A 12395-nucleotide genomic window follows, 5' to 3' on the forward strand; every position below is an offset into this window, starting at 1 on the left:
GCCAACACCTCCTTTGACCGCCTTTCCGTACAGTTCTCTGCTGCCAATGACTGGAACAAATTGCAAAAATCGCTGAAGTTGGAGACTTATATCTCCCTCACTAACTTTAAGCATAAGCTATCTGTGGAGCTTACCGATTGCTTCAGCTGTACACAGCCCATCTGTAAATAGCCCATCCAACTACCTACCTCATCCCCATATTGTTTTATTTACTTTTTAGCTCTTTTGCACACTAGTCTTTCCAGTATTTCTACTTGCACATAATCTTCTGCACATCTATCACTCTAGTGTTAATTTGCTAAATTGTAATTACTTCACTACTATGGCCAATTTATTGCCTTACCTCCTTACACCATTTGCACACACTGTATATAGACTTTTCCTATTGTGTTATTGACTGTACATTTGTTTAACTCTGTGTTGTTGTTTGTGTCACACTGCTTTGCTTTATCTTGGCCAGGCCATAGATGTAAATGAGAACTTGTTCTCAACTGGCATACCTGGTTAAATAACGGTGACATTTTAAAAAAACATATAGAAAAAAGAATGACTAAGAACCCGATGGTAACTTTGACAGAGCTCCAGAGTTCCTCTGTGGAGATGGGAGAACATTCCAGGACAACCATCTCTGCACACTCCACCAATCAGGCTTTTGTAGAGTGGCCAGACGGAAGCCACTCCTCAGTAAAAGGCACATGAAAGCCCACTTGGAATTTGCCAAAAGACACCTAGACTCTCAGACCATGAGAAACAAGATTCTCTGGTCTGATGAAACCAAGATTGAACTCCTTGGCCTGAATGCCAAGCCTCACGTCTGGAGAAAACCTGGCACCATCCCTATGGTGAAGCATGGGACTGGGATCGAGGGAAGGATGAACGGAGCAAAGTACAGAGAGATCCTTGATGAAAACCTACTTCAGAGCGCTCAGGACCTCAGACTGGGGCAAAGGTTCACCTTCCAAAAGGATAACAACCATAAGCACAAAGCCAAGACAATGCAGGAGTGGCCACGGTACAAATCTGTGAATATCTTTGAGTGGCCCAGACAGAGCCTGAACACGATCAAACATCTCTGGAGAGACCTGTAAATAGCTGTGCAGCGACACTCCCCATCCAACCTGACAGATCTTGAGAAGATCTGCAGAGAAGAATGGGGAAAAGTCCCCAAATACAAGTGTGCCAAGTTTGTAGCGTCATACCCAAGACGACTCAAGGCTGTAATCGCTGCCAAAGGTTCTTCAACAAAGTGCTGAGTAAAGGGTCTGAACACTTACGTAAATGTGATATTTCATTTTTCTATTTTTTATAAATTTCCAAAAATGTCTAAAAACCTGTTTTTGTTTTGTCATAATGGGGTACTGTGTGTAGATTGATGAGGGAAAACAATTATTTAATTGTTTTTAGAATAAGGCTGTAACGTAACAAAATGTGGAAAAAGTCAAGGGGTCTGAATACTTTCCAAATGCAATGTACACCTCATGACTAGGGGATTTCCTTACTTTTAGGCATACAGCAACACCATCTGACAATATATAGAATGTGAGTCCTAACTCAAGACATGGGGGTCTCCTAACTATAACACACTCCACAAGGACAAGGCTATGGGAACCAACTACTGCCCACACAGCAGCACATCCATTACTAAAGCGCTAATAGAAATTCTCACCTAACAGATAAATCAATGGACTGTACAGTATAGCGAAGACATTCAGAATAGCATTGTGTAGTAGGTCTGCAGGACTTACTGAGGACTTACTGAGGATGTAGAGGGAGAGGGCGATGCCTGCCAAGCAGAAGCCCTCGAAGAAGCGCAGGGTGCTGAACATGGGAACGTTGACTGAGAAGGCCACGGTCAGACCGAACACCAGCATGAACAGGACCGAGATTATTAGGACCGGGTGGCGACCAAACCTGAGGATGGAGGGAGAGAAGGAGGGAGGGAGAGAGAGAGAGACAGAGAGAGAGAGAGACAGAGAGAGACAGAGAGAGAGAGAGGATGAAGCACAAATACAGTAGGAAAGATCCTTAATTACTTGTCCATATTTAAACAATACAAGCTAAAGCATTAACAAGAATCACACTGAAAACCCCTGAACGAAATGTCTATGAAAACATATTATGTAATAACTTTATTATGTAGCAAAGATATCATGTAACAACTTATTATGTAATAGTGAATAATTGTACTCACCAGTCTGCCAGGACCCCAAAGACCAGGTATCCGAATATGGATCCCACCAGCAGAGAGAACTTAGCGATGTGGACCTTCCACGCCGAGTCACACACCAGGCTCCACTGTAGAAGACGAAGAAGAACAGAGGAAGGTTACTGGATTGTCTAATGAACACAAATGTCAAACGGAAACGTGTCTTCTGCTTTATCCCAAATCCTCTGAAAGACTCTCACACAAAGTAACAAACACACAGAGGGCAGCAGAACTATGGCATACGGAGAAACAACCCATTCACATCGGCCATTTTGTTTTCAGACTAGTCTCAGCCAGAGTGTTACTCAATAGATCTAATAACGACATGAAGCATTTACATTATTTGTCAGATTGTATGGGAACATTAACTCAGCGCTACAAGAGCATTCTAGCTAACTTCCTATAGGATTTGAACCAGGCAGCACACCCCTGATCTCAATCCAGTTTCCCTAACCGACATCCCACTTTGCTAACAACGCCTTAAAACATAAAGAGAGACTAGCCATTGATTTAAAGCCTCCATTAAAAGTGTTCAACCATGTAAATGTACTGTAGCCTATTATGTTGAGTTTCCCCTTCCAATGTCTAGATTTCCCTCTGTGTGTTGTCTATAATGATGTAAACCCCCACTTCAACCCCTATGCCTGTGTGCTCTTCCTCTGGCTGTGTAGTGTAGTCCTCTGCCTCATCAGTAGTAGGCTTCCAAGAATGCAAAGTATGCTGTGCCACTACAGCTGATTTGCATTAGAAATACATCCATGCTCATCTTTTTGTATTATTTGTGGATGAATACAATTGTAGGTGCATACATGTGTGAACAGAATGACCCCACTTTGGACAAATCAATCAAACATTGATAAACAAAGCACAGTGCAAAAAATAGCTAGACCCCATTCATCCCCTGCTAACTCTGCCACCACTGCTGAGGAAAAACCTTAGGGGGAACTGAAGTAGATATATGTAGAGTATGTCTAATAAATACATTTTTTTACTGATTCAAGTCTACATGTAAAGTATGTGTACAATACATACAGAATAAGCCCACTTTAGTCAATGATGATAATGTCACCCCAAATCTGTTTGACTTATCCACTCCACTATCACCCCACACTTTCAGCCCAATGCAGCTGTGAGTAAACAGTACTGAGAGGCAGGCTGTTGGGGTTACTGGGTTCCTGGTACTCTGGTCTGGAATGGAGCCTCCTCTGTGCTCCCAGCTGTCTGAGGGATATAAGAGTCAAGGAGAGGGTGTGTAAGGGTGGGGCGTGAGGGTGACAGGTGTGTGACACATGGGATGTCTGTCTATCGATGTGACACCCAGAGTAGAGCTCTGGTTAGCCAACAGAGACAGACAAGCACACACAAGATTTGGTTCCAAATTCTGAGATTAGCCAATACATACCCAAAGACACAGCTTTGGAAAGTACCAAACAGCACATCCATTACTTTGCATTGCTTTTTGATTTCTGGTAAACGTGAATGCAATGGCTCAGAACTGGTCGATTGTTTGGTCGTTAGGCTGTTGGTTGACCGAGATTGTCTTAGTCGAGCAGTAATAAATATATATATATATATATATATATATATATATATATATATATATATAAATAAATATATTTGTGCCCATCTCAGTGAACTAATCTAGGCCTAGACTAAAAGCCAATTCATGCTTGAGCCTGCACAGCCATGCAGAAGCCAAATCGAGCTCTGTACCGTATTGACATGCGCCTCCCAAATTTTGTAACAACGTGGAGGGCTCTGTATAGCACCACATTGACATGATTGGTTGACGGTAGAAAATACAAACTCACTTCCTTGACAACAGCTCTGCGAAGCACAAGAAGTATGAATGCCCTGACTTCTGCTGAGGTCGTATCACCTGGCCAAGGCAGAAGTCGGATTGACAATGCGCCTAGATGCACAATGCACTTCTCTCTCCAGAATGCACTCTCTCCCGCTAATTGTTTAAGAACTTAATTGTGTGAATTGTTTGCGTTTGATTGTCAGTGTCTGTCAATTCCACAATACATATATCACCAGTAGTAGATTTACTGTTATTTCCTAGCATTTCTAATCTACAATGTCTACAGTAATTTATAATAATGCATTCAATATTATTATTCCAGTCTTCCCGTTTTCATTGTCAGAGTGGACAAATTGTTTGCGGAGTGCACAGCCTATTCTACACTTATGAGAAACAATTTTTTGTTTATTTTCATTCCATTTATGAGTTTTGTCAATTTAGTCATTGTGTTTTGTTTGGAGCGATTCTGTCAATGTTGAGTAAGGTTGCACACGAATAGAAGTAGGGAGATTTGATAGTATTTCTTATTGGCTTTATGCATCACCAACTATGACCTGTGGATCTTCTCAGAGTAATGTTTTCTTCACCTCAAACAGCAAGGAAACAAAGTCTGTTTTTACATCAATTGACAATTACAATAGTTCCTCAATGTATTTGAAAAATCTTTCTAGCTTTCTCCCTTTCGATAACCACTCAGCGTGAATGGGAAAAATGTCACGCTCTAATCCAGTGGAAACGTCATAAAATACGCCTACCTGATTACTTCTTATCTGTGCTTGACTTGGACTGGAATAGGTTCTGGTACTCATTTTGGGTGCTGGTACTGTTCATATTTAGGTGCAGGAGCTCTACAATACATTTGAGCTAGTATTCTATGAGAGGAACAGGAGCTCAAGCAGTAGAACATTTGAGGTGCCGGTACTCAGCTCTGGTGAGCTCCTATCAGGATATCAGGATATATCAGGATATTTTCTACCTGCAGGCTGCAATTTTTTATTTGTTGCCTTTATGTAGGCTATTTTTACATTGTTGGCAATGGCAATAGAATTTACTTTTTAGGTTTGTATCATTTTGATTTAGATTTGGATAGTATTAACCACATGACAATGATTTTCAGATATGAAGATGTTATTATATATTAAATTAAATTGTTTCAAGGAAATTTGCCTATGAAAACCATAACTGACACGCAGATCGGTAGAAATGGTAAGATAAATTGGCATTCCACATGAGAAAGATTGCCGACTCCTCGTGTAGCCTATTACCGGCAACTTCAGGAGATTAATGGCAGAATCTGCAAAAGCCAGTAGCGGCAGGAGGATGGTTGGGACAGGTTGAGGATTAAATCTTCTGGTTATCTAGATCTCTGGTGCCATTGAAGCATCAAACCGTAAGCTTAAAGCATCAGACAAGCTCGATGCATATAGTTTATTTTATTAAAACACATTGGATAGGGTCAAGTTTCCTGAATTTCTGCCTGACTGATGTGCCCAAAGTAAAGCCTGTTACTCAGGCCCAGAAGCCAGGATATGCATATAATTGGTCGCATTGGATATACTTTTTTTTAAAGTTTCTAAAACTGTTAAAACAATTTTCAGAGACTATAACAGAATTGATATGGTAGGCAAAAATCTAAAGAAAAAACAACCAGAATTGTATTTTGTTTTAGGTTCAAGGCTGTTATAATGGAAAGCTATGGGTCCTATGTAATTCCGTCTCCCAGATTGTTGATATCTAGTGGAAGCCATAGGAATTGCAGTCTTTATTCAAGGTTTTAGGCTTGCTTTTTTTTAATTAGCAAAAATTTGACGTTTTGGTGAAGAGAGCACCGGAACAATATCAGTCTCTCGGTGCGAGAGGGCGCGTGCTTACTAATTTTGCTTTTATATTGAACATACTACTTTCAGGGGTTATTATAGTTAATTTACATTTTAGGGTACCTGAAGATTAAAGAGAAACGTTGTTTGACTTGTTTGGACAAAGTTTTGCAGTAGCTGTTTGGACTCCTTTGTCTGCAAGTTGAACGAGTGGATTACTGAAATCAATGGCTCCAACTAAACAGACTTTTTGGGATATAAAGAAGGATTTTGTCACGCCCTGGCCTTAGTATTCTGTGTTTTCTTTATTATGTTGGTTAGGCCAGGGTGTGACATGGGTGATTTATGCGTTTTGTTTTGTCTGGGGTTTATTAGATTTAAGGGGTTGTGTTCAGTGTAGTGTTCTAGGTAAGTCTATGGTTGCCTGGAGTGGTTCTCAATCAGAGGCAGGTGTTTATCGTTGTCTCTGATTGGGAACCATATATAGGCAGCCATATTCTTTACGTATCTTGTGGGTGGTTGTTCCTGTCTCTGTGTTTTGCACCAGTTAGGACTGTTTAGGTTTTTCCACGTTTTCTTATTTTGTATAGTGTTCATGTTTTTCATCTTTCATTAAAGATGTTTATAAATAACCACGCTGCAGTTTGGTCCTCCTCTCCTTCCCAGGAAGAAAAACGTTACAGAACCGCCCACCACAACAGGACCAAGCGGTGTGGTGACAGACAGTGGCAGCAGGAGCAGCGCAAGGAGGAATGGACATGGGATGATGTGTTGGACGGCAAGGGTTGCTACACTTGGGAGGAGATCCTGGCGGGAAAGGTATATACGAGGGAACAAGGCTGGGATGGAAGCCCGAGAGTCAGTCCCCAAAATGTATTGCGGGGGGGCACAGGGAGAGTGTGGCAGAGTCAGGAGTCAGACCTGAGCCAACTCCCCCTGTTTATCGTAAGGAGCCAAGGAGGAACCAGAACCAGAGCCGGTGTTGGAGGGGAGCGAAGCAGAGACCGTGAAGGAGTTAATGGGGAAATTGGAGGAGAGAGTTATGAGGGAGTTGCTGTGTTGGTGCATGAGGCACGGCATTCGCCCAACGGAGCATGTCGGGGGTTTGATGGCACCTGGGTCAGCTCTCCATACTTGTCCTGAGGTGCGTGCTAGTCGTCTGGTGAAGATTGTGCCAGCCTCACGCACTAGGCCTCCTGTGCACCTCCGTAGCCTTGCACGTCCTGTGCCAGCTCAGCGCTACAGTGCTCCTAGCAGTGCTAACCGTGGCGGGCGTGGTACTGGTCAGGCATCGTGTTATGCGGTGGAACGCACAGTGTCCCCAGTACGTGTGCTTAGCCCGGTACGCTACATCCCAGCTCCCCACATCTGCCGGGCTAGGGTGAAGATCCAGCCAGGGCGGTTGGTGCAAGCCCTGCTCTCAAGATCTCCAGTACGCCTTCACGGTCCGGTCCATCCAGTGCCACCTCCACACACCAGCCCTCCGGTGGCAGCTCCCCGCACCAGGCTTCCTGTGCGTGTCCTCGGCCCAGTACCACCAGTGCCAGCACCACGCACCAGGCCTACAGTGCGCTTCGCCTGTCCAGCGCTTCCAGAGCCGCCAGAGTCTCCCGTCTGTCATGAGCCGCCAGAGTCTCCCGTCTGTCATGAGCCGCCAGAGTCTCCCATCTGTCAGGATCTTCCAGAGCCGCCAGTCAGCCAGGATCTTCCAGAGCCGCCAGTCAGCCAGAGCTGCCAGTCAGCCAGGATCCGCCATTCAGCCAGGATCCGCCATTCAGCCAGGATCCACCAGAGCCGCCATTCAGCCAGTATCTGCCAGAGTCGTCAACCTGCCTGAGCTATCCCTCAGTCTTGAGCTACCCCTCAGTCTTGAGCTACCCCTCAGTCTTGAGCTACCCCTCAGTCTTGAGCTACCCCTCAGTCTTGAGCTACCCCTCAGTCCCGAGCTGTCCCTCAGTCCGGAGCTGCCCCTCAGTCCAGTGGGGCCCTTTGTTAAGGTTACTAGGCCAAGGGCAGCGGCGAGGGTCGCCACTCAAGGGACGGTAAGTAAGCGGACTAAGACTGTGTTGGAGTGGGGTCCACGTCCCGCGCCAGAGCCGCCACCGTGAACAGACGCCCACCCAGACCCTCCCCTATGGGTTTAGGTGTGTCACGCCCTGGCCTTAGTATTCTGTGTTTTCTTTATTATGTTGGTTAGGCCAGGGTGTGACATGGGTGATGTATGTGTCTTGTTTTGTCTAGGGGTTTATTAGATTTATGGGGTTGTGTTCAGTGTAGTGTTCTAGGTAAGTCTATGGTTGCCAGGAGTGGTTCTCAATCAGAGGCAGGTGTTTATCGTTGGGAACCATATTTAGGCAGCCATATTCTTTAGGTATCTTGTGGGTGGTTGTGGGTGGTTGTTCCTGTCTCTGTGTTTTGCACCAGTTAGGACAGTTTCGGTTTTTACACGTTTTCTTATTTTGTATAGTGTTCACGTTTTTCATCTTTCATTAAAGATGTTTATAAATAACCACACTGCATTTTGGTCCTCCTCTCCTTCCCAGGAAGAAAACCGTTACAGATTTTATCTAACAAAACGACCATTCATGTTGTAGCTGGGATCCTTGGGATTGCAATCAGAGGAAGATTTTCAAAAGTAAGTGATTTATTTCATCGCTATTTGTGATTTTGTGAAGCCTGTGCTGGTTGAAAAATATGTTGATGTGGGGCGCCATCCTCAGACAATCGAATGGTATGTTTTCGCTGTAAAGCCTATTATAAATCGGACAATGCAGTTGGATTAACAATAATTTAAGCTTTTAAATGACACAAGATACGTTCAAGATATGTTCATGTTTAATATTACGATTATTTATTTGAATTGCGTGCCCTCCAATTTCACCGGATGTTGTCGACAGGTGTCCCGCTAGCAGGAAACCTATCCCTAAGTAGTTTTAAAGCATCAGACAAGCTCAAAGCATATAGTTTATTTTATTAAAACATATAGGGTGTGTCTATACAGTTGAAGTCAGAAGTTACCATACACTTAGGTTGGAGTCATTAAAACTTGTTTTTCAACCACTTCACAGATTTCTTGATAACAAACTATTGTTTTGGCAAGTCGGTTAAGATATCTACTTTGTACAAGTAATTTTTCCAACAATTGTTTACACACAGATTATTTCACTAATAATTCACTGTATCCCAATTCCAGTGGGTCAGAAGTTTACATACACTAAGTTGACTGTGCTTTTAAACAGTGTGGAAAATTCCAGAAAATTATGTCATGGCTTTAGAAGCTACTGATAAGCTGATTGACATCATTTGAGTCAATTGGAGGTGTACCTGTGGATGTATTTCAAGGCCTACCTTCAAACTTAGTGCCTCTTTGCTTGACATCATGGGAAAATTTTTAAAAATCAGCCTAGACCTCAGAAAAGAAAATGTAGACCTCCACAAGTCTGGTTCATCATTGGGAGCAATTTCCAAATGCCTGAAGGTGCCACGTGCATCTGTACAAACAATAGTACGCAAGAATAAACACCATGGGACCACGCAGCCTTCATACTGCTCAGGAAGGAGACGTGTTCTGTCTCCTAGAGATGAACGTACTTTGGTCTGAGAAGTGCAAATCAATCCCAGAACAACAGCAAAGGACCTTGTGAAGATGTTAGAGGAAACAAGTACAAAAGTATCTATATCCACAGTAAAACAGTTCTATATCGACATAACATGAAAGGCCAGTCAGCAAGGAAGAAGCCACTACTCCAAAACCGCCATCAAAAAGCCAGACTACGGTTTGCAACTGCACATGGGGACAAAGATCGTACCTTTTGGAGAAATGTCCTCTGGTCTGATTAAACAAAAATAGAACTGTTTGGCCATAATGACCATCGTTATGTTTGGAGGAAAAAGGGGAAGGCTTGCAAGCCGAAGAACACCATCCCAACCGTGAAGCACGGGGGTAACAGCATCATGTTGTGGGTGTGCTTTGCTGCAGAAGGGTCTGATGCACTTCACAAAATAGATGGCATCATGAGGTTAAAGCTTGGTCACAAATGGGTCTTCCAAATGGAGAATGACCCCAAGCATACTTCCAAAGTTGTGGCAAAATGGCTTAAGGACAACAAAGTCAAGGTATTGGAGTGGCCATCACAAAGCCCTGACCTCAATCCTATAGTAAATGTGTGGGCAGTACTGAAAAAGTGTGCGTGAGCAAGGAGGCCTACTGACCTGACTCAGTTACACCAGCTCTGTCAGGAGAAATGGGCCAACATTCACCCAACTTATTGTGGGAAGCATGTGGAAGGCTACCCAAAACATTTGATCTAAGTTAAGCAATTTAAAGACAATGTAACCAAATACTCATTGAGTGTATGTAAACTTTTGACCCACTGGGAATATGATGAAATAAATAAATAATTTTCTCTACTATTATTCTGATATTTCACATTCTTAAAATAAAGTGGTGATCCTAACTGACCTAAGACAGGGAATTTTTACTATGATTAAATGTCAGGAATTGTGAAAAACGGAGATTAAATTTATTTGGCTACGGTGTATGTAAACTTCTGACTTCAACTGTATATGGAAAAATAGACTTTTAACAAATTTGACCCCTCGATTGGGTGAAAGAACAGACGACTTTCGGGTTAGCAAGATTTATTTTAGTCGGGAACAGCCATAGAATTAATAAAACAATGTTCTTCATTTGGGGACAGGTGGACTGAGTTTGCACTCTGTATTTCATTCTCATTTGAAACTGAAGTTCCCCACTCACAATATGTCTTTAGGCTATCAAAGTTTATGACCTCTTATAACCTCTGGCTTAGCGATCTGTCCTGTTCAGGGTAAAAAGCTCCAGCTCCACGATTATTCACTGTCACGAGGCAGTGATCACATGACACACACATGCATACTTTCAGTATCGATGTCACTAGGGGACAAGACCAAGATGCGAGGCAAACAAGTTCCCCAATGTTGCGCAATACCACATAAACCATGAGGTAGTGTGTCAAAGTCAAGGCCGTCTGCTCTGTCTTTGGCCGTGTCAAACTTGCGTGTTGAAAGTGTGATGTGTGTCAGAGCTGGGACTATGTATAAGACCATGGGATATAGAGAAGTCACGACCGTGCAGAGTGGGGGATCAACCAGACCACGCGGCCAGGGTGACTGACTAAGCGTGACAGATGAACGTGGTTCAAAGCAGCTGGTGACCGCACAGTTGAAAGGAACCTCAACCATTAATAAGCACCAAAGAGAGAGCTGACTGTGCAAGATGCCTGACCACATCTTAGTTAGAGGAACAGAATGTTTTAATGTTAACCAAGGTAAAAATCCTAACCACGACTGAGGTCAAGGGACAAAATATGTTAGTAAACCTGATCCACGGTCATGTCACCACAGAAGTTCAGCTATCTACTCTGCAGAACATTCTGTCCCATATGCTTCCTTTAGTGCCCTCACTCACTCACTATTGTAGTGTTCATTAGGGATAGCTGAATTGAAGGCTCTATGTTAGACAGTAGGCAATGCCTTATTAATCCTTTAGTTTGACTGGCAGGCTGGAGTACAAAAGGCTTATTGGTGCTCTGGGTCTGTGTGTGACAACAAGGGAGGGCATCAGGTCCCGAACACTGACCCGAGTGACAGTACTACCCCAGGGAGGGGACAGAGGGAGGGGACAACACCAACGGCCACAGCTGCATGTACAGTACATATCTAACTAGAGATACTGTCTTATACTCAGCTGGCTCCTCCCCGGATATTGTGTTAAATGCTCTACAACAAAGCTTTCTTAGTGTCCATATAGCTTTATCTATCATTATCCTTGGTCTGAGCACCTCCAAAATAAAGGTCATGTGGTTTGGTAAGAAGAATGCCCCTCTTCCCACAGGTGTTATTACTACCTCTGAGGGTTTAAGTTGTCACCTCATACAAATACTTGGGATTATGGCTAGACGGCTGTCCTTCTCTCAGCACATATCAAAGCTACAGGCTAAAGTTAAACCTAGACTTTCCTCTATTGTAATCGCTCCTCTTTCACCCCAGCTAACCCTGATTCAGATGACCCTCCTACCCATGCTAGATTACGGAGACATAATTTATAGATCGGCAGGAAAGGGTGCTCTCGAGCGGCTACATGTTCTTTACCATTCGGCCATCAGATTTGCCACCAATGCTCCTTATAGGACACATCACTGCACTCTATACTCCTCTGTAAACTGGTCATCTCTGTATACCCGTCGCAAGACCCACTGGTTGATGCTTATTTATAAAACCCTCTTAGGCCTCACTCCCCCCTATCTGAGATACCTACTGCATCCCTCATTCTCCACATACAACACCCGTTCTGGCAGTCACATTCTGTTAATGGTCCCCAAAGCAAAGCACTGGGTAACTCGTCTTTTCAGTTCACTGCAGCTAGCGACTGGAACGAGCTGCAACAACCACTCAAACTGGACAGTTTTATCTCAATCTCCTCATTCAAAGACTCAATCATGGACACTAATACTGACAGTTGTGGCTGCTTTGTGTGATGTATTGTTGTATCTACCTTCTTGACCTTTGTGCTGTTGTCTGTGCCCAA

At 43.5% G+C, this 12395-nt stretch overlaps 1 protein-coding gene across 1 annotated transcript in view; it reads right to left on the reverse strand.

The window, feature by feature from the left end:
• LOC110530426 (solute carrier family 22 member 23) overlaps window positions 1-12395 on the reverse strand; it is an 86266-nt gene that overhangs the window by 60976 nt on the left and 12895 nt on the right. Inside the window, exons 2-3 of the mRNA XM_021613484.2 lie at window positions 2192-2295; window positions 1757-1911 (exon numbers count right to left, since the gene is read on the reverse strand). Of these exons, the coding sequence (XP_021469159.2) occupies window positions 1757-1911; window positions 2192-2295 (259 nt within the window). The remainder of the gene's footprint in view (window positions 1-1756; window positions 1912-2191; window positions 2296-12395) is intronic.

The sequence above is a fragment of the Oncorhynchus mykiss genome, chromosome 8, assembly GCF_013265735.2.
Source record: "Oncorhynchus mykiss isolate Arlee chromosome 8, USDA_OmykA_1.1, whole genome shotgun sequence".
In the NCBI taxonomy this organism is placed as follows: Eukaryota; Metazoa; Chordata; class Actinopteri; order Salmoniformes; family Salmonidae; genus Oncorhynchus; species Oncorhynchus mykiss.